Here is a 22439-nt window from a genome sequence, read left to right as displayed (position 1 = left end):
TGATTTTCATAAAATCCATCATCTTTTAAATAATATTACTTAAATTCCTCCTCTATTGTTATATTCTTTCAAAAGACTACTACTGTGATCATAGCATGTGCCACTGTACTTAAAAACTGATTATAAAGGCTTCACATGGTACAGTTTGTGGAGGCTCCTGAATCTTGGAATACCATTACACTAGTGTTTTAGGATCTACATTCTGGTTTCCATTCACACCTGTGTTCTACATTTTCTGTCCCAAGTATGTCTATTCGTGCCTTTCATGTAGTAGGTATGAACAAGTTACAATATACTTTGGTTAGTAGAACCCTGTAACTCAGGGATCACCACTTTTGGGGCCAGTGAGCACATTTCAAATTTTAAGAGTGCTGTGGGCCCCAGTTAAAAAATGACTGCCATGTGGGGCATATCATAACACAAAATTAAGAGAGAGCACAGTCATGGTGAAAATTTTCCCATAATTGTATTTCCACAATAGAAAATCCTAGCCTGATAACTATCTGGCTGTCATACAGTTGTTACTGGCATAAGAACCCCCCCCCCCAAGCAAAGCCTAAGCTGCCATCCTAACAGAATGCAAAGAGACTTACTTCTGAGTAGACATGTATGCCACTGTACTACCCATTAACTGTACAGTGAATTCTTAATGAGTGTCTGACCTTTAGTTCCTGCACAGGAAACATGCCAAAGCCTATTCGCAGAATTTTGCAGGAGGGGGTTCTTTAACATTCTGTAGTAGCATTTGCAGAAAATAACAGGTAGTATCTGATCTTGGACGAACCCACCACAGGAAGGAAAATATAATATCAGGGCTTAGTCCGGTCAGACTGTCCCCTCCCCACCCATAAGGCCAATCGTCATAATTGCTGGGAATCTCAGGCAGGTGAGACACCCATTTACTAGAAGTTGCTCGCAGTACCAGTCACCACACGGATGGCTTGTAGGTTGTAGGCAGATATGGATATACACAGATATATAAAAGTACAAAGTATCTCTGTTGCTCTAAATAAGTTCAGCAATTCAAGATGTTACACTTGAAAAGTAACACTGACTGGCTAATTGATTAATGGACACTACTGAGTTGACATGCATCTATCACAGTTATAGTAGGGGCACTGGGCCATTACCACAGCAGCTGGCTTGGCTGGCCATGCACCTGCAGTTAGCTCATCCATGGAGTGATTTACACTTTTGAAGGAAATGAAGCCCTTCTCATGTCCAGTTACTCCAACAGTAATCTACCCCGTGAGAAGGAAGAAGAGAGTGGCCAAGGCAAGTTAAGACAACACTATGACCTTCTCCAGTCATAGTCACCTAGGGCTAACTTTACATATAATATATTTTAGTATTTTAAAATTATAAACTGCTTGGAGGGACTTGACAGAAAGGTGATATATAAATGCAACAAATAGGTATTCTGAAAACCTGTGAGCATATTTTAAGCATTATGCCATGTGTGTGTGTGTAGCATTTTATTGTCCACAGATTTGAGATTATATTGCTTAAAAGTTTTTTTAAGCTGCATAGTGATACAATAAATACAAATGTGTGTATTATTTTATAAGTTTATATACTAAAACTAAACTCACACAAAACTTCCACAGCCTGGAAATATAAGGTGCAGATTAAGGTGCAACATTCTCATAATTTAGGAACAAATGTAATGTTAGGCTAGGAACTGACCACAGAATTGGTTCATATTTTCGGGTTGTGATCTATTTATGTAACATATCTAATTTCTACAGCCAAATGTGCCATAACAGGTACATGAAGAACCTGATCCTTTGTGCATTTATGTACATCTGTTTTAAAACCTACAAAATGTACCTACATCCTTGAGAAAGTGAGTAGGAGGCATGGGAGTGGGGTGGAGATGAAAGCAGAGGTATTAAAGGTTCTGCAGAACAGGAGGAAATTGTGGCTTCCTAACTGGGTGTAGGGCTGGGCCACCCATAAGGCAAGGATGTAGATCTTAACTCACTGTTTTCTCCTAGATTTTAACTCACTACTCCTTCCCTGGAGACGAGGGAGCACCATTTTGTGGTTCACCTCAGAACGGCGCAATTGTGTCTTGGTCCAGCCCTGACTGGGCGGAAGGTGAAAAGTATGTTAACATACTTAATGCGTGGGAAGAGGAAGATGTAGGAGCTTTCCGTGGGGGTGGTTTGTGTGCAGGAGAGGGGAGGCATGGATATTTCTGCAGAAATGCGGTTGGCAAGCTCCATAATTACATGGAATGGGAAAGGGCATTTCTCGGGGGCTAAAGTGAGGGGAAACAGCACCGGGGGTTGGCAAGCTGAACGACCCTGTATGGCAACAATGACAAAGTGCCCTGCAGTCAGAAGCAACCTCATAGAGGAAGAGGTGAGGATGAGACCAGATCTTAAACTGAGGCGGGCGGCTGCCTGAAAGAAGCGAGGAACTTCCTGTGAGCCACATCCTATTTCTCTCACACACAAAAACACACACACACCCGAGCCCATGATTCGTCCTCTGCTCAAGGGCCCAGCCTTTGCGGCTGCTGCCACAAGCAGTCTGAACGGCGTCCTAAAATTAGCAGCCAGCGAGCGGGCTTTGCGTGGCGAGGAGGCTGCCGCTCCTGGATGGGTGCAAAGCGCCGTCACTCTCGCCCAAGGAGGCGGCGCCTCTGTGCCGTCAGCGCCTCTTTCGCCTCCCGAGCGAGGAAAGAGGACGCGGGAGCCAGACGGACGAGGAAAGTCGGAGCGGGGACGCAGCGGGGCAGCAGAAGTCAGCCTCGTCCAGCCGTAAGCGGGAGAAGCAGCAGCAGCAGCAGCCCCGGCCAAGCGGCGGGGAAGTTGCACGAGCGACGCCTGGGCTAGCGCTGCGCCCCAGCCCCCTGCTCGCCCTCCCCGCGCGCTGGGGACCGAGGTGGGGAGGCCGCCTCACTTGGGCCCCGAGAAGGCGGAGGCGTCCTGGAAGGGAGGGGGGCAGAGGCTGCCATGAAGGCCAGCGGGGAGCAGAAACGGGGCGAGGCGGCCGCCAGCCCGGGCGACCCCTGGAAGGAGTGCATGGAGGTGGCGGTGCAGCTGGCGCTCCGGGCCGGACAGGTGAGAAGGCGCCACGTGGGGGGCTCTGGGGAAGCAGGGTTCAAGGGGGAGGGGGCGGCGGCGTTTCATTCCGCTGCTGCCCCTCCCCCGACCCTGCGGGGTCTGTAAGCAAGAAGAAGCTCCAAACACGGATTGACATGCCTCTCTGTCTCCTTTTGAGATTCGTGTGGGACTTGAGAAATCGCTGCATCTCCATCTCTCTCTCTCTCTCTCTCTCTCTCACACACACACACACACACACACAATGTTACCTGCTGGGCAGCGAAGGGCCAGGTCTCCTGGTTGCGGACAGAGCTTCTGAGTACTACAAGCCTTTTGCACGCAGCCTTGTCAATTCTGGCTGGCCGGTCGAGTTTGTGAATGTTTGGCAGGGACGCGAGGTGCATTTAGTTTAATAGCTCCCTCTTACTCTCGAGCAAGTGCATAAGATTGCACGTGGAGAAAAGAATGGGGAGATGCAGGTGAAAGAGAGAGAACTGATGGACAGAAGTACTTTTTCCAGAAATAAAGTCAGATGTGGGCTAACTGTGGATTAACAGTTTAGGAGGTAAATGGGGTTCAGCTGGGCCAGGTCAAACAAAAGGTCAAAGGAAAGCTACCTTGCATTTCTGGACATTACAGAAATGGCTCTTCTTAACTACCTGGCCTAAAAGTAGCCCATGGTAAGATATCAAAGAAAACATTGTTGGAACACTTGATTTAAAAAAAACCAACACATTAATTTGAGGTTGTTGGGTGGGTTTAAATGGGAGTAAACTGTATTGCATCATTGCTGTATCTGCATTAATGTGTTCAGTGTCAAGGATGTATCTTGTTAATATTCAACAAGAGTTTGGGTAAGAGTCTGTAGTCCTGATTTCACTAGGAATGCCTTGCTTTTCCATTGCCAACTTCAGATACCATTTAAGGAGCCACATTGTTAAGATGTGACCCCCTTTTTAAAGGGCAATGTATAGGTTGAAAAAAAACGAGTTAAAGGAAATACTGTATCAGTGTCTAGCCAATAGCATTCCATTAACTGGTAGTTGAAAAGGTGTTTTGACATACAGGTAAAGGGAACTATGCATTATAAGAAATCCTAGTAAAATGACCCAGTAAGAACTACTGTACATTGATATGCAAAAATAGAGCAGTATTTGAAAGTAAGAATGATCCCATATATAATAATAAACAGGTTCTCTTTCCAGGCAAGGTTGACTGTAATTTCTTTTCAATGTCAGAGTTCAGTCCTGAAATGTGAGGACTGTTCTCATAAGGACAGGACCCAACTTGCCTCAGTCAGCAACCTGGCCCCTAAATTCTGTACCAGCTGCAGTTTCCGAACAGTTACCAGGAGGAGTCATGGGGAAAGGCCATAGCTCTGTGGAACAGCAGAAGATTCCATGTTTAGTCCCTGACATTCCCAGCTTGGGCTGAAAGAGACTCCTGTCTAAAATGGTGGAGAACCACTGTCAGTATACACATTTCTGAGCTAGATGGCTCCATGGCCTGTGTCAGTATAACACAGCTTCTTCTGAGTTGTCAAATTAAAGCAGAAGTAATAGGTAAATTGGGTAAGCATGCCCTGCTACCATAGGGTCGCATTCTGAAACCATTTTGAAGGAAAGGGACTTAATCCAAAAGCAATTCTTTTGATTTCAGTTGAAACAACAATGTGTAAAAATACTATCTCATTGAAGTCTCCCCTTTGTTCATAAAATGTGGATGGCTATCAAGCTACTAAAGCGGAATTTGGTCAAATGCTTTGGTAGTTGTCAAGGGGAAGATATGCCCATTGTTCTCTGGAAACAATTATGTGTGTTTAAGACCACATACAGATAGCCCTGGCATGCGGGTGGCACTGCGGGTTAAACCACAGAGGCTAGGACTTGCCAATCAGAAGGTCGGCGGTTCGAATCCCCATGACGGGGTGAGCTCCCGTTCCTTGGTCCCAGCTCTTGCCAACCTAGCAGTTCGAAAGCACATCAAAGTGCAAGTAGATAAATATGTACCACTTCGACGGGAAGGTAAACGGTGTTTCCGTGCACTGCTCTGGTTCACCAGAAGCGGCTTAGTCATGCTGGCCACATGACCCAGAAGCTGTCTGCGGACAAACGCCGACTCCCTCGGCCTATAGAGCGAGATGAGCACCGCAACCCCAGAGTCCGTCACGACTGGACCTCATGGTCAGGGGTCCCTTTACCTTTACAGATAGCCCTCCCTCTCACTCATCCTCTGCCTCTGAGTGATGAAACATCTTACCTTCTCTCTTCAGGATAATTTCACCATGGAAATCACTGTGAAACAATATGTTAATAATAATAATAATAATAATAATAATAATAATAATAATAATAATAATAATAATTTATTTATACCCCGCCCATCTGGCAGCTCTGGGCAGCTTCCATAAAAACCAAAAATACAATAAAATATCACACGTTAAAAACTTCCCTGAACAGGGCTGCCTTAAGATGTCTCCTGAATGTCAGGTAGTTGTTTATCGCCTTGACATCTGCTGGAAGGGTGTTCCACAGGGCGGGCGCCACTACCGAGAAGGCCCTCTGCCTGGTTCCCTGTAGCTTTGCTTCTCGCAATGAGGGAACCGCCAGAAGGCCCTCGGCGCTGGACCTCAGCGTCCGGGCAGAATGATGGGGGTGGAGACGCTCCTTCAGGTATACTGGACCGAGGCCGTTTAGGGCTTTAAAGGTCAGCACCAACACTTTGAATTGTGCTCGGAAACGTACTGTAAAAATACATTTGTGCTTACAATAATTTAGAGACAAACCTGTGGCTTCCAACGCAGCAAAGTTCAAAATGTTGAAAATGTAACTGAATGGATTTTTACATCCTGATTGTGTACATCAGCACAGACCAGTGTCTCTGAAATATTGGTGACATGTCACAGCAGTACCAGTTTGATTTTTTTTTTTTTGATGGGGGGAATAATTTTTATTTGTTTTTACAAAACCCATTTGATGTTTTTAAGCAATTCTATATGGGCATAACTGTGAACTTTTTTTTGTCTATTGCTTGTCGTTTGAGTCAGTTGAGAGTTCTGTGTAGGGAAATGGTAAAGTAATTTCTGATTTAATTTTTCTAGATTATTAGCAAAGCTCTCACTGAGGAAAAACAGGTGTCTACCAAAACTTCTGCAGCAGATCTTGTGACAGAAACAGATCACTTTGTGGAAAACTTAATTGTTTCTGCTCTGAAAGAAAAATTTCCCTCTCACAGGTAGGTCCAGCTATGATATTATCCTAGGCAAGTTACGTATGTTTTGAACTGGAATTGAAAATGTCATTCTGTGAATAAGGAAGCTTGGAGAATATCAATACTAATAAGCTGCTTCACACATTGTATGAATGCAGTGACTGAATGATACAAACATGCACCTGACATACACTAGTAAGATAACAGGGATTGGCTACAGTTCTGTCAAGCGTACAGTTGGTGATAAACTTAAATGTGCCGCCAATTGTCTGAAGATGTCATAAATGGATGGGGAACTGGCAACCTGTAGGCTAGATGCAGCACATTGAGCTTTTGCATCCATCCTGCAGCCTTCCCTCATCTGTTTCAGCCCCATGAAGCAATTAGCTGGGCCCATTTTTCTTAACCCTAATTGCTGCATGGGAGTGATTTTTGTGGTGGTGAGAGCTAGCCATGGTGAGTTAACCTTCCCCATATGTTGCTACTCTTCTAAAGATTGTGAGGAGCCGGAATGGCAATTAGGCTTAAGAAAACAGATCCCATTAATGCAAATGGGGGCCTTTGTTCTAAACCTAATTGCCAGATTGCTAGCAGTGGGGGAGAGAAGGGAAGATTTGTAAATAACTTATGAAAGGGGGATGGATGAGCGTGGGGGCGTGTGGGTTTCACCTTGTCTACCACTGACATGCAGCCGTCAACCTAGCTGGATCCCTAGTTATGCAATAAAATGTATAGCCCATCCCAGTGCTTTGAGATATGTTAGACTGAGAGATAGTCATTCAGTGAGTTTTCTCAAAGCATAGCCCTGCAATGAGGGGGGAAAGACAGAACTGGGAACACTTTACTTCACCATCACACTGCTGGGCTAGGAGGGGAGGGCTTTTCCTCTCAGCACAGTCCTGTGATGGAGAGGTACCTGCCCCCTGCTCCTCTGCTGATTGGCAGAGAAAGGGTGACTGATTGTCCTCAGGAGAACAAAAGGTTGACCACCTTCCTGTAACCATTCTCCTCCTCCAGTTAAACATCAGGTGAGAGTTGTTGAATATAACTGGTTGTCCATGGGCGGGAGACAACATGTTAAAAGGGTGTGTTCTTTTTTAATTCTCCTGCCTCCAATGTCTTCTCAAATCCAGATTAGATTTCCCGTAATGAAATGAATATAGTAGTTTTAGCCTAATCTTAGTGGACATCTGTTCACATGAAAAAAAGCCCAACAGCAGCAACAAAAACAGTAACCTTCTCTTTATATAGGCTGGAATTGAAGGTTGTTTTCACAAGTATAGCACTAAGCTTCAATAGACAGTTGCCATCTAGTTTTAATTGGGAAAGAATAGCTGTGAAAAGGTGGGAAAACTGTAACTCTTCCAGGTGTGGGTAATCTTGTAAAGCTTGATGTCCTTTGCACAAGCTGAAACTAATTGCTGGAATGTACACACAGTGCAGCAAAAGGTCAAGGGTTGCATGTGCATTATAGCGCAAGACATGTTCAAAAATACATGTGGTGTTCTGTGTAAAAATGGTCCTGTTCTTGGAAACAAATCATAGTAAGCATTAATTTCAGTTTAGGCTTCTGATCTCCTTGTGTTCTGGAAAGGGAGGCCAAAGCTTGGTGCAGCTCATTCTCTTCACGCTAAACCATGGTTTAGTGTGATGTCCAAGTATGGCAATCACATGACTAGGGAACCCACACTGCAATTTAAAGCCAAATAAGACATGATAGTGATGAACAGGCGTTTTCTATTCATGTGCCTGCCTGGTTCATATATTGGACAAAGGTTGAATCTTACTCAATAGTTTTTATTTCAATAGTAAGAAAACTACTCATTGCAGAGTGACTTGCATATCTTCTATATGTGCTTCTGACTGTCATCCAAAATGACACCTCTTACCTGTTGTGATGTACAAACTGTTGCTACATTGTATTCACACACAGCTTTTCATGAGTGAAGATACATGGGTTTCCCTTTGTGTAAGACCCTGAAACCTCCATAGAGGCCCTTAAACACCTTCTATATGTGCTCTTGGGTAATATGCAAAGACTTACATAGATCCCCTTAGCATAACTTTTAGTACTTTATCTGATGCTTGTTTAAGGCCAAACGTAGTAGAAAACAGCTATGTTTGGGAATGCCAGTTCCTAAGTGCCTTCCAATAAGTAATAATTCAGTTTTAATTTTCTCATCCATTATAGGTTTATTGCTGAAGAAGCTACCGCTGCTGGTTCAAAGTGCATTCTCTGTGACAGCCCTACCTGGATTATTGATCCTGTTGATGGCACCTGTAATTTTGTACATAGGTAAATACATAAACAGTGCTGAAAAAAAGCTATGTCTGCCTTTTCTCAAGCTCTCTGTCATTCTTTCTTTTTCTGTGTCCAACCTATTTGAGTAAGGCTTGCTTGCATATAAGGTTACTTTCTTGAGTCAACTTCTGCCCCAGTGCTTTGGGAGGAAGACTGATGAGTGCATATGCACAAACTCGATTCTAGTTTATGACTTGGGGCTTCCCAAGTGTTACTGTGAGGGGAGTACACACACTCAATTCCTTTGTTACATAGTTTGGCTACTATCAAGATAGGTTCTTGCCCATGTAGTGCCTTGTGGAAGTCTATTACAGGTGGACAGAACTGAATAGCACCAAAACACAATTGCAGGGACAAGTACCAAAAGGGTGTAGTTACTAAGTAGCACAAGAATTTGAAGCTACCATTGCTGTACCACAAACAATCAACAACTGTAGTGGTTGGCACCTTAGTTCAGCATACCAGTTACCTATAAAAACCTTATTCTAAAAGAGTCCCTTATCATCAGAGGCTCTGGCTGAAATCCAGAGAACTATTGGACTAGTACAATGTACCTAAGGACAATAGCTTTTAACAATATACTTTCCTTCTCCCTGCCATTAGCATGGCAAACTGGTTTTGAAACTCAGTGGAGAGTTCAAAAGAGGGAGGGACGGTTGTAGTTGAATCAGTTGTCAGGTTCTGATCAATTGCACAGCATCCTAAGATTTGAAGAAGGGAAAGGGATTTTCTGAGAATCAAAGTCAAGTCAGCTATTTCTGCTTCAGCTACTGGGGAAAGGTCACTGCTAAACTGATCCACCAGATCAGGATGCCCCTAATTCTTTAACCATTGGGCTTGTTTTTAAAAGGTAAAAAGTAAAAATGTGCAATTCCTTTAGATACAAAGAAATTAAGACTCTCCGATTTCTTAGCTGAGAACCAACACAATCGCATTTCTGACAGGTAAAGTTGTTGAAATTAACTGTTTAGAGAGCATACTAACAGACGCAACTGGTTTTATTTACACAGGTTTCCGACTGTGGCCGTCAGCATTGGATTTGCTGTTAATCAAGAGGTATAGGATAAAGCTTTATCTGCTGCTATCATGATTAAGTGAAATATTAATATCTAACAAACTTAGTGAGAATCTTGTGAGCTTCATAACAAATAACAAAGTTCACAGAAAGCCATTTAGGTTACTGTATTTATCTTGAAGTGTTAATCTGTTATAACCTTGGTTTGAATACACCAATCTGCATAATCCTGAAACCAATCCTTCGGTGTTGTGAGTAGTCTTATTATGACCTACCATAAATGAATGGATTCTGGAATCATTCTTTGGGTAAAAGAGTATGTATAAGTCGCCCTGCCTTTATGTCTGGCAGAATGTAACGGTAGCTAATCCCAGTTTCAGGGACCTGTTTATAAGTAGTCTTGCATGTTTTAATTCTATCAATGTTTAATTGTTTTTTAATGATGGCTTTTTCTATGTTTTTCTTATTTTTAATTTGTAAGCCACCTTGAGCCCCTGTCAGAGAAAAATGTGGAGTATGTATGTATGTATGTATGTATGTATGTCTCTTTTCTTAAATAAGGTCCATTAAAATCAACATGACTTGTTTCCAAGTAAATGCATTTAGGAGTGTCATACTTAAGGGAAAGGTCAGATCAAACCATGCTATTCGTTTCCTGAGTGACTGCGCAAGCAGCTTCCAGCTCATCAATCAAGTGGCAGACTTACCAGTTGTTGGGTTTTTTCTATTGCCATCTACCTACCTGTGCTGCAACGTAATTTTTCATTCTTGTCTTGACTGTTAGAAAACCTGTATTGGCAGCCTTTATAAGTCTGCCCTTGATACTATTCCTTCAAGGGCAGAGTAGCTGACTTTGCATTACACAGATGCAATGGTAATGCAATGCAGTTTTTCTTCATGCAGAACCCACTAGAACAGAAAGGGACTACGCTGTAGGGGAAACAACAAATGTTGTCTGTTGGCTGGGACACACCCTTGTTGCTAGATGGCAGGTGGAAAGGACAAAGCTCCATAGAAGCTTCCATTAGAATTATTCCATAGAATAATATTTGGCAAAGACATGTTGGGTAGGGATAATAGTCTTGCATTTAGTTCTTATCACCACTCCTGTACTGTATATTCAACACCAGATATTGGTAACTCTTAGGATACAACTTCACATGCCTGTGTCAGACTTACTTATTCAAAGCAACTGTAAAATAAGGTATGGGGGTGATGTCAAGTGGTAAAGCAGAGATGGGATACTGGACCTTTTATCTATGGATTTTGTGCTGTAGGTTATTTGAAGCCTCTGTCCTGCTACTCTAGGCAGCACCACTCAACAGACTTAGCAAACAAGAGTTTTTGTGCCAGCACTATATCTGGATAGTAACTGGTGCTTAACTTGAAAACTAAGCAGTTGTGTGATACGTTTGATGTGTTGAGCTCTTGCTCATTGTTGTCAACAGTGTGCAGAAAATATTTCCAGGGGCTTTCTGAACATGTAAGAATTAGCCCTAAAATTTCTATGGAGATGGATTAACTAATTTCTTATTGAAATTTTATGTACCTTGTGAAGTTGAAAGTCTGGCATGCTCTAAACCATTTCTTCTTTATTATCAGTAGCATAAACTGCCATTTATATGCATTTTATATAGTGATAATCTGTTTATATTGCAATATATATAATACAAATTGCATTCACAATCTTTTTCCTTTCCTGAAATGCTAAAGCTTGAATTTGGTGTAATTTATCACTGCACGGAAGAACGATTATACACTGGTAGAAGAGGTCAAGGGGCATTTTGTAATGACAAAAGGCTTCAGGTATCAAAAGTGACAGGTTGGTTTAAGCGCTATAAAAGAAATATTTTGAATATTGTATTATTAGAGAGTCGTTACCATATGTAGGTAGACTTACAGAGCAATCTTCTGCATATTTACTCAGAAGTAAGATCCACTCTGTTTAGTGAAGCTTACTTCCAGGTAAGTGCACATAAGATTGCACCCTTGATGTATCTTCTGCATAACTGAATGTATTTTACATTTATTTAAGTAGTCCTTCTTTTCTATACCATACTTTAATTATTGAGCTTAATAGTTTAAAAGAGGCTTTTATAAATCACTGTAAATTTGGTCGCAATAGAACTGGTGACCCTTGCTTAATCTTATGATTAGGCAGCTCTTGAGGGACAGGTGAGTGGACATAGTTCATATCTTATGAATGTTGCTGGCATGAATCTCTATACAATTATGTAAAACTACCTTAAAAAATGTATTCTAAATATCACAGCCACTGCAGTGAAAGTATTTTAAGTGTACCCCATTTCATGTTGAGGCTGCAATAATGAAGCAGCCTACTTAGGGTGGATTAGCACTGTCAGCCTGCAGAGTTAGTGGAATTCTAGATTATTTATTACCTATTTCTTGTTGGAAAATATGTTGACTGATTTCTATCAGTGGAAGTAGAGAGACTTTTTATTGTGATTAAGGAAGACTAGCAGACTTCTCAATGGAGAATTAAAAAAAAATAACGTAGGATGTGAAGTATGTATGTATACACTAAAGAAAAGTTGTCCAAAAGCTTGAAATTCAGTTAATTGGTCCTAGAATACTAGGACTTGGGATAAGCTTCTAATGTGTGCAGGCTATGCAATCACTTTAGAGGCTTTTCAAAATAATATGTTAGTTCATGGTGGTAGTATTAATTCTGAATTTTGCACGTATGAATTTTGCAAATATGATATGATAGGAATGATATATTCTACTGTAAGATTTAAATGTACTTTGTGATAGGCTTAGAGCTGATGGGCTGTAGAATTATTTTGACTAAATATTATTGCAGAATCTGCTGTGATTCTAAGAGTATAAGACTTTGCTTCCAAATAAACGTATTTAGCTAAAAGTAATAAGCAGATTTGTTTTCCATAATTTCAAGACACAGAATTTTGTTGAAAGCTTTTGGAAATAAGCAAGACTCTCAAAAAAGAACAGAAATATATGAACATGCGAAGCGATCTTATTGTAAAATATCCAAAGATCCTTCACAGTAGAAATTGGACAGTACCTACTTTGAAAAGCTGTTGCAATAATACAAAATAACCTTTTGTCTTGCAGATATCTCAAAGGCCTTGATTTTAACAGAGATTGGCCCAAAACGAGATCCTGACACTTTGAAACTATTTCTCAGCAACATGGAGCGATTGCTTAAGGCCCAAGCTCATGGGTAAGATCTTCTTTAAAAAGTAAATAAATCATAAACCTTTGTAAAGAAAAGAACCAGCACCTTCATCAATATTTCAGTTACTGAGGCCATCCATTTAAATTTAGTGAACCTAAACTTTTGCAGGCATTCTGGTGCACTTACAGAACTCCCTCTGAACCAACTTCCCCATTCACTGCCAGTGGCGGAGCTTCATGCTCTGGCCCCAGGGGGGGCGGAGAGCAGGCGGGGGCGGGGCTGGCGCGCATCCTGGGGGCGGGGTGCGCTGCCCGCAGGGACCTGGCGCACATCGCCTGTGGGGGCGGAGCGCTCCCTCCGCACTCCTCTTCCTCTGCCAGTGTTCACTGCACCATCAATATAACTTTTCAGTGTTAGTCAGTCAGCACCCCTCCTCTTTCTTTTTGCTTGGGAGTTATGAAGACGGGGCAGCCTTGAACTGCATTGTCAAGTGAATAGGACAAACAGACATTGCTTGCTGGATATGATAACATTGTAAAGAAAGGGGGAGATGTTGAGACAAACACCTGGAAACATATGACTGGCTTTTCTTAAGATAATATTTTAACTTGTTGTGAATATGCCAGTTATTCTGTGCAACAAATCGTTGGTTAAAATTGATGACTAGTTTTTCTAACCTTGACTCATGAGTACATCCTCATGGGTTGGCTTTATCAATGGTTTTCGTTCTTTTCACAAGTCTTTTTGCTCCCACCTGTGATTTATTGTAGCGTTCGTGTCATTGGAAGTTCCACGTTGGCGCTCTGTCTTCTAGCATCTGGTGCTGCAGATGCGTATTACCAGTTTGGCTTGCACTGTTGGGACTTGGCGGCAGCTACAGTTATTATCAGAGAGGCAGGTGGTGTTGTGATGGATACTTCAGGTAAGCAAAAAATATTATTTTTGTAACACATGTTTATAATGCACCTTTATTTATAAAAATATTCATATCACCACATCGTAAAAAAGCTGTTTACAACTATCTATCTATCTATCTATCTATCTATCTATCTATCTAAACATAACATTTACATACAGGTACCATCAACTAATTACCGTATTTTTCCATGTATAAGACGATATTCCCACCCCCCAATTTAAGTTTAAAATTGGGGGTTGTCTTATACACTGAATGTTGCAATTAAATATATAAATAAATACATGCCACCATCCATATTATTTCCCTCCCCCCCACCTCACCTCACTAATGGCCTCACGACAAACCCTGTTCTGGTACTCCCCCCCCCTAGCAGCCCCCGCTCCAGACATTGTCCTTTCTACTCAGTTCCCTCAGCTGCCCCCTGGCTACCCAGACCCCCCCATTCCCCCAGCGCGCTCACTCAGGCAGCTCTGGAAGTCGCAGCTCCTCGATCAGCATTCGCATCTGCCGGCGCTTGTGGAGTAAATACGGTACATACTGTAAATACTGAGACAAAAGTGCAACACACAGGGGGGAGAGCTGGAGCCGCAGCTACAATGGAGTTATACTGAGCTGACAGGAGCAGCTGCCATTACACAGCTTGCCTCACTGTTCGTTGTTTCAATATACGGTACTAAATATACCGGTGTTTTGAATATTTAATAAAATATCAAAGTTGTTCGGTTTGGTGTTTAAAATATTTCTTTCTTAATTTTGGGCTCAAAAAATAGGGGGCGTCTTATACATGGGGGCGTCTTATACAGTGGTACCCCGCAAGACGAACGCCTCGCGAGACAAAAAACTCGCAAAACGAAAGGTTTTTTCGTTTTCGAGTTGCCTCGCAAGACGAATTTCCCTATGGGCTTGCTTCGCTAAACGAAGCTTGCCCCGGGGACAGCGGGTCTTCTCTTTTGCAGCAAGGGGCTGCGGGGAGATCGCTATCTCCCCGCGGCCCCTTGCTTCAAAAGAGGTCCGGGGGCAGCGGGAAGCAAAGCGCTTCTTCCCCGCTGCCCCCGGACGTCTTTTGCAGCAAGGGGCTGCAGGGAGATCGCTATCTCCGCGCAGCCCCTTGCTTCAAAAGAGGTCCGGGGGCAGCGGGAAGCAAAGCGCTTCTTCCCCGCTGCCCCCGGACCTCTTTTGAAGCAAGGGGCTGCGGGGAGATCGCTTCTCCCGGTGCTCCGAAGCCGGGCGGGGGGCAGGGGACACCTCCCGCCGCCGCGGGGACACCTTTTGAAGGCAGGCGGGGGGGAGCAAAGACTTTCGCCCCCCGCCCGCCTTCAGAAGAGGTCCAGGACCTCTTCTGAAGGCTGGCGGGGGGCAAAAGTTTTTGTCCCCCCTGCCTGCCTTCCCAGGGGCTTTTAAATCGCCCCGGACAGCGGAGAAGTCCTCCGCTGTCCGGGGCAATTTTAAAATGCCGCCCGCCAGCATTTTAAGATTGCCCGGACAGCGGAGAAGTCCTCCGCTGTCCTGGGGTTTTTTAAAATGCTGGGGGTGGGAAGAAAAGCCCTTGTCCCCCCCCCAGCCTTCAGAAGAGGTCCGGGGACAGACTGTCCCCGGACCTGGTCTGAAGGCGGTTTCCCTAGGAACGCATTAATTGATTTTCAATGCATTCCTATGGGAAACCGTGCATCGCAAGACGAAAAAACCGCAAGACGAAGAGACTTGCGGAACGAATTAATTTCGTCTTGCGAGGCACCACTGTACATGGAAAAATACGGTAATATGGAAAGACTGCCTGCATAAGTCTGGTGACATAGAAAAGTTTTCAGGAGGTGTTAAAAGGCTGAAACTGAAGGGGCCTGCTCAGTGTCTATTGGCAGAGCATTCCACCCTTACTGGGCAGAAAACGTCTGAGTTTTTTTGTTGTTGTCAGATGAATCCCACCAACTTGACAACCAGCTATGCTATTGCAGATGCTTTCAATGATCAATTCAGATATAAGAGTTTAGGCATTCCTTAAGGTATCCTGGACCTAAGATGTTCATTTACAATGAATGCAAGGACCTTGAACCTGGCTCAGTTACAGATGGGCAGCTAGTGCATATGTTTTAACAATGATGTCATATCTATCAGCCATGTGTCCCAGTCAGCAGCATAGCTGCTGCATTCTACACCAGCTGGAGGTTTACAGCAGACCCAAGGGCTGTGCCACATAGAGCATGTTATAGTAATCTAACCTCAAGGTTGCCAGCACATGGACTTCTGCGGTCAGGCTATCCCAGACCAAACAGCTGGTAAAACTCAGAGGATGCTTGGGCATCTAGTGACATAAATGTATCCAGGAGTACCCACAAGCTGGGCACATGTTCCTTCAGAGAAAGTGCAACCCTATCTAGATCAGGCAACTTACTTATCTCCCAATGGTTCCCCCATCCTATGATAGAGGGAAGGTGGGTGCGTTCCAGCTAAGCGTTGCTCCTTAATGTCTTCCCGTGAAATGGAGGTCTTTCATCTGATGAATTGTACTATATGGGAAATGGTTTGAGTCACAGAGGGGACAGTCTCGCATTACTTTTGAACCTCAAGTGCTTTGTTTGACTGATCAAATCCCTCTCCTTTCGTAGGTGGACCTCTAGATCTAATGTCATGCCGAGTGGTCGCAGCAGGTACCCAGGAAATGGCTGCATTCATAGCTCAGGAAATTCAGACTATTCACTATAGGCGAGATGATGAGAATTGACTGGACTTACATATTCCTGGAAACAAGGAAACTTGTCCTTTTGGAACTACATTGCTTCCTTCAGGATGGCTTGCTTATAGGATAAATGGTTTAATTGTATGTTTCTTAATACAGTCTATATAGCAAAGGTATTATGAAAAAAAATTACTTGCATTATAGGAAGGTGAAGGGAAATTTTTAATTTTTGTAAGCTTCTTGGCCCCCTTTTAATGAGAATTTATTTCAGCTATGCTTTTTAAAAAAAAAAATCACAGGTATCCCAGATTGAGTTCACTTCTTGCCTCTTTTAGGCTGAAGCAGAGGGGAAGCGGGGTTTGTACCACATTCAAATATAAATAAAACTTTATTTTTGCAGATCTCAGGTAAATTAGTCTTTCTGCAGCAAAGGGAAAATTGTTTCGAATTGTGTGCCTAAAGTACTCACACTCAACAGTGCTTGAGAATTCTAAACTTAAAAGTACATGTATAGAACAAACCTTAGATAGTTACACTTCTATTTACTTAAAAAAAAAAACTACACTCATTTATGTAGCACAGTCAAAAGTGGCAATGGCACATATCCTTGAACGGTGTATTATATTTATGTGGGTAACTTAAATAGCAGATATTGGTGCTGATCAGAAGATGAAAAGCTGTTTTTCCAATATTTGAAAATCTTCAGCTTCAATCAAGCAGCACAACATAAATCACAGCAGGGTGTTGTTGTTTTCATGACCTAGAAAATTCAATACAACATCACATAAGGATGTGATGGTTTTAACCTAGGTAATAGCACTGAGCACAGAACTAGCTTGGCAGCCATACAAACACATTGGTCACTGCTACACTTGAGTCATTACTGTGGGGATGAGGAATCTTATTCAGGTGAGAACATAAGAAGAGTCTGACTAGATTGTGCCAAAGGCCCATAAAGTCCAGAATCCTAGAGTGGCCAGCCAGGTGTCTGTATGGGAAGATCAGGCCTCACCTTGTCCTCCATGGGTCCTCCAGCCTTAGGATGCAATGAGCCCTGAACTCTAGAGCCTTCTCTCCCTTGGCTCAAAGACAGTTTGGACCCCTCTAATGAAGAGAGGGGGAGAGCCCAGTGGCAACCCCCAGGACAGAGGGGGCTTGCTTCACCACCACCAGAGCTGGGGGTGAGCAAGAATGCCAGGAGGGGAGGCAGGCAAGCTGAGCGGGCAGATCTCTGGGGCCCAACCTGGACAGGTGCGAAGGAAAGGGAACACCAAGCACTCTGCAATATTTAAGAGACTTGTTTGAAAAACCTTCATAGGATGGTAACCTTTCAGGGATTCTTTAGCTGTGGTTCCTGCACTGCAGAGAGTTGAGCTAGATCACCCTTGAGGGAGCCTTCCAGCACTGCAATTCTGTGATTCTATGTAGCTCATAAGCAGAACATGAGTTCAACGGTGCTCTTCTGATTCCCATCAAGTGGAATTCAGAGGCATGCTGCCTTCGACAGTGGAGTTTATAGAACACTAGCAAAGAAAGTCTCTTCCACTGGGTGCTAATACTTGAAAAGGGCTCTGAAGGGAGATATATTCAAAGGACTGAAGCAAAGTATTTTAACCAATTATTGAAAATAGCATCAGAATCTTCTGTCTTGGCCGCGTTTAGTCAGTTGCTAAGAGAACCATGGAATTGAGTGCTTGAGCAGGAAAGGGTCATGACTTAGGCTTAGTTCTCACAAATAGCAGATAATGTGGTAAACCTCTTCCTGGACTCTACCTTTTCAGGTGTGGGCTCACATGACTGACTGAATGCTTCTCTGTACCAAAAAACAACAACCAACCAAGCAAAATTTAGTACGTCAGAGGAATGATCCTAAGTTAGCCATACAAGTTCCCTAAATGTAGCAGTTCTGTTTCTTTATTTTTGTATGGCAGAGCATTCAGTCATATAAGTCAATGCATGCTGTTTCAACTACAGCCCACAAAATATTTATTTCCTTATCTGTCCTTTGTGGGAGCTAGACCTTAGAAATGATGTGAATCTACAGTTATCCACAGTAACTGTGTGGATAATTGCTGTAATTTCTGCAGCTACTGAAAGTCAGCATCATGACCAAAACCCAGATACTATAACATTACCCCTGTAGTAGTCTGTGTCATGTTAAGATCCTCTACACCTAAACACACTGGAAATAACTGCCATTAAAACTAATGATCCTTTTAAGCACAAATACTCAGGATTGGGATTGTGAGACTGAGCCAGTTGGTCCCAATATGAAAATCTGGGACTAGGAATTTTCTTTTGTTTCATAGAAATACAACCCTGGCTTTATAAACAGACATCCTACTGTCTAAGAGGAGTTTACTATTCTATTTAGCTATATGTGTGTGCAAGAAAAAAGATTGTAAAGACCCAAAGAATAAGATGGTGATGTATGCTGCTCTGAGCACAACCCACTCTGTGAATGGAAAAAGTGACTTGCAAATATTATAAATATAAATGTTCTGAATGGAAGGGTCTGCAAAATCACAAGACTTTGCTACATGTTAGCCTTGCTTCTGTTGCATTTTGTGTGTGTGTTTTTAGAGCTTCTTTGCTGGAGCACTGTGTGGTGTAAGAAGCAAAGCAGCCACAAAAATAATCCTCTAATTTGGTGCATCTGGTTCACCAAAATACTGTATAGCCATATAATGGAAACATTGTCACACATTGTTAATTGCATTGCAAAAATATTCTGGTGCCTGTGAGTTGTTTGCTCTGTTCCAGTCTGAACATTAATGGCAATGAATGTGTTATCTGTGTGAAATGTCTCATTTTCCCAGGTATAAAGTATTGTGATTTGAGTGTTTGGAAATTGTGGTGTCTCCAACAGAAGTGAAAACTTGAAGAAAGACATGAAGAATGTGCACAATAAATGAACAGTTTTTGTGTAATTGAACTTGTATGCAGGAAAGCCCTAAAAATGCAGAAACATTGTGGATCACCTTTGTGTCTCTCTCAAGCTTTTAATTTCAGCATAGTTTTTATGTGTGTTTTGGCAAAGCGAAGGTAGTGGGGAAACAAACTCTAAACCCAATACTAGTGCCAACACTAAACTCATGCTGTGCTTGAATGCTTGTCCTAATAGCTTGTTTTATGGCTTAAAGGACTGCCAACTCCTTTGCTGATTTTCTGTGGCTTTACCAGCTAAATGGCAGGGTGGTGGGAATCGGCAAGTTATAGCTTTTTCCGTCAATGATTAGAAGATATTATTACTACTTACCCCCACCCCCCATCCCCAGTCATTACTATGCAGGTACCTTAATTAACAAATAAGCTGGCAATCTGTTGTTCAGTAATTCTGAAATGAACAAACTGAAGCTGTCCCAGTCCTAAACCATGATGTGTGTCTGTCGTTGCAAGTCAGACTATACAAATATTTAAAATTGAGAGAGTACAGTTAAAGCACTGTTGACTTAATAGCACTTACCATTTATATAGCACATCAGAATGTTCAAAGTACTTTCCATGTCTCATGTGTAAACCTTGTAAGAGTCCTCTAAGAGTAGTAGTATCCTTATTTTGGGGATTGTGGAGAGAGCCCTGCCTAAGACCAAGTTAATTCACTGAATGAGTCAAGATTCAAACAGGACTTACCTGACTTACAGCTCAGTATTTTGGTGTCGTTTAGCTATGTTAAGGCTGCAGTCTTATACACATTTACATGGGAGTAAGGCCCATTTGGACGTGGGTGGCGCCGTGGGATGTGGGTGGCACTGTGGGTTAAACCACGGAGCCTAGGGCTTGCTGATCAGAAGGTTGGCAGTTTGAATCCCCACGACGGGGTGAGCTCCCTTTGCTCAGTCCCTTCTCCTCTCAACCTAGCAGTTCAAAAGCACATCAAAGTGTAAGTAGATAAATAGGTACCGCTGCAGCGGGAAGATAAATGGCATATGAGTGCCGCAACCCCAGAGTCGTCCGCGGCTGGATCTAACGGTCAGGGGTCCCTTTACCTTTACCTAAATCCCATTTGAATACAGTAAAACATATTAAACAAGCACAGGTTGTCCTACTCATGCATTATTTCATTTCCTTCATTTCCGTTTTTATAGCAGGCATAGTTGCTACTCGGTGCCATGTCACTTGAGGGGGAGGGTTGTCAATTGCACCCCCCCCCCCGCCATGATTCAGAATGTCTATTGCTCTTCTCCCTAGAATGATTTTGATAGCAACTTGGAGAGAGGGTTGGTTCATGAGAATCATGGCACAAGAGAAAAACAGCACCAAAGAACAATGGAATTTGGACTTGGTACATTCATTTTTAATATATATACAGTATTTAACTCCCCCATCCCATCCTTTGAAAAAATAGTGATTGAAGCTGAGTCTAACAAGTCTTGGTATTATGTTGGTTATTTTTTTGTATACACATTACTATTTTCAACTGAAAAAATAGCAGAAGGAAACTGGCCATCCTGACAACCAAAACGTTAAAAAATAGCAACTCTGCTATTTTTGGGTAGCACAAAGTATTTTGTTTTCAGGTGCGGCACAATGAGTAGTTTTGTGTGTGACGTTATTCCAACATAAAGAACTTGGGAGCGCAGGGGTTTCCTTTAAATGGCTTAGTTTACAATGTTTAGACATAAAAATTATGAATCTGTCTATACTGTGTGATTCTTACAGTAATTGTGCACCATTAACTGTTCTCTACTAAACCTATTCATATCTGTGAAATACTGCTGTAAAATCTGGTAACCCAGACATTTCTACCTCTGTATGGGGCTATGAGGAATAATTAATGTGTTGCAGCAGAATCCTGTAAACCTTACTATTGAATTAAATAATATTATCCAGAATTATTAGAAGTATTAATGTATGTTGTCAAAACACTTACATTGTGCATGAAACTGGTTGGTCGAGGAAGTGCTGATTCATATAATGTACAGTGAACTCACAGAAGTCCTTGCTGCAAGATGTAGTGTTATCTGTTAGCTTAAAGATGACTAACAGAGCATTGGACAGATTCCAGGGGGGGGGTAACTGTTGAAAGCTATTAGCGGTTTTTCTTCAAATATATGTAAAATCTGAAATGAGTAACTTGTTTGCAGGTGTTAAGTATAACCAAAAGCTTAAGAGTACAACCCGGAACCCAGTGGTGTTTACTAGTATTACTTGCTTTTAGTAGAGCTGTTGTCTACGTCATGCTCATTTATGATCAGCCCCTTTCAAATAGTTAATAGGACTTTCATTTGTGAAGCACTGTGCAAAATTGCAGCCTTAGAATGCAAGCCAAAGCCTTTCATGTGCAGGGGCCTTTGTTCTCTTTGTAAAAGGGAAATAAATAGCCTAGATACATGCTGGGGCTCCCTTCTGAAATGTTTCCTCAAAAAAGAAAGCTAGGAATCCTTCAGCCATGAAACGCATACAGATGTGGATCACAGCCATAGAGTGGCTATAGACTTTGTATAAGTTTAAGCAGTGAGGCCACTGAAGTCTACTTGTCATATTTTAAGTGTTCAGTCATAAGGGGAAAGCATGTTATTTGTGTTTACACCAGATGCCAGCAGAACATAGCATTGATTGGCTTAGAACTAGTCACATCACTAATCCTCACCCTGAAACAGTATTTGTGGGCTGTTTTTTAATCATTTCTGTTTTTTAAAAAGAAGAGGAATGTGCATTTAATTGACTCAAACAATATATTTGTAGTGTGTTTGTTTAAGTGAACAGAATGGAAGGAGGGTCAAGAATACTGAGCTGGCATTAAATTTGTTGGCCATTATATTTATCAAATGCATTTGTGTGGTGATGGTAGTGGGAAAGCCGGGTTTGAGATGCAAGACAAAAGGTCACATCAAGTCATGACTTTGTTTTTACCACCAATATGTTTAAAGAGGGATTTTTCAAATTACAAATAAATACAAGGATGCTTGTCATTGCTTAAATATTTCAAAATGAAGTCAAATTGACATTATTGTTATTATTAAATTTTAATACATTTCAGGTTGGTATTATTGCACACTTCTGTATGTTTGGACAGGTTTTCTAGCGAACTTGTGCAAACAGTCCTCTAGGAGTTCTGTTAATGTATTCTACAAATAAAAGATTAATACATTTGAAGGTGAAA

At 42.3% G+C, this 22439-nt stretch overlaps 1 protein-coding gene across 1 annotated transcript; it reads left to right on the top strand.

Moving 5' to 3' along the window:
- The first annotated feature begins 2756 nt into the window (after nt 1-2756).
- Nucleotides 2757-22439, top strand: IMPA2 (inositol monophosphatase 2). Its single transcript, XM_082234926.1, has 8 exons — nt 2757-3071; nt 6154-6287; nt 8455-8559; nt 9576-9621; nt 11294-11402; nt 12677-12785; nt 13511-13662; nt 16263-22439. Exons 1-8 carry the CDS (start codon nt 2964-2966, stop codon nt 16376-16378), a joined length of 879 nt encoding a protein of 292 aa, XP_082091052.1. The 5' UTR covers nt 2757-2963; the 3' UTR covers nt 16379-22439.

This window comes from Podarcis vaucheri, assembly GCF_965113315.1.
Source record: "Podarcis vaucheri genome assembly, chromosome: 8".
Classification (NCBI taxonomy): domain Eukaryota; kingdom Metazoa; phylum Chordata; class Lepidosauria; order Squamata; family Lacertidae; genus Podarcis; species Podarcis vaucheri.
The sequence above is the reverse complement of the archived record's forward strand: the minus strand, read 5'-3'. Positions and strand labels throughout refer to the sequence as shown.

What these genes read in the sequence shown, in the direction of transcription:
- IMPA2 (XM_082234926.1), top strand. Translation starts at nt 2,964, where the DNA reads ATGAAGGCCAGCGGGGAGCAGAAACGGGGCGAGGCGGCCGCCAGCCCG. An exon ending in CTTAAGGCCCAAGCTCATGG is followed by an intron (nt 12,786 to 13,510) that starts GTAAGATCTTCT and finishes GATTTATTGTAG; the next exon opens with CGTTCGTGTCATTGGAAGTT. An exon ending in TGTTGTGATGGATACTTCAG is followed by an intron (nt 13,663 to 16,262) that starts GTAAGCAAAAAA and finishes CTCCTTTCGTAG; the next exon opens with GTGGACCTCTAGATCTAATG.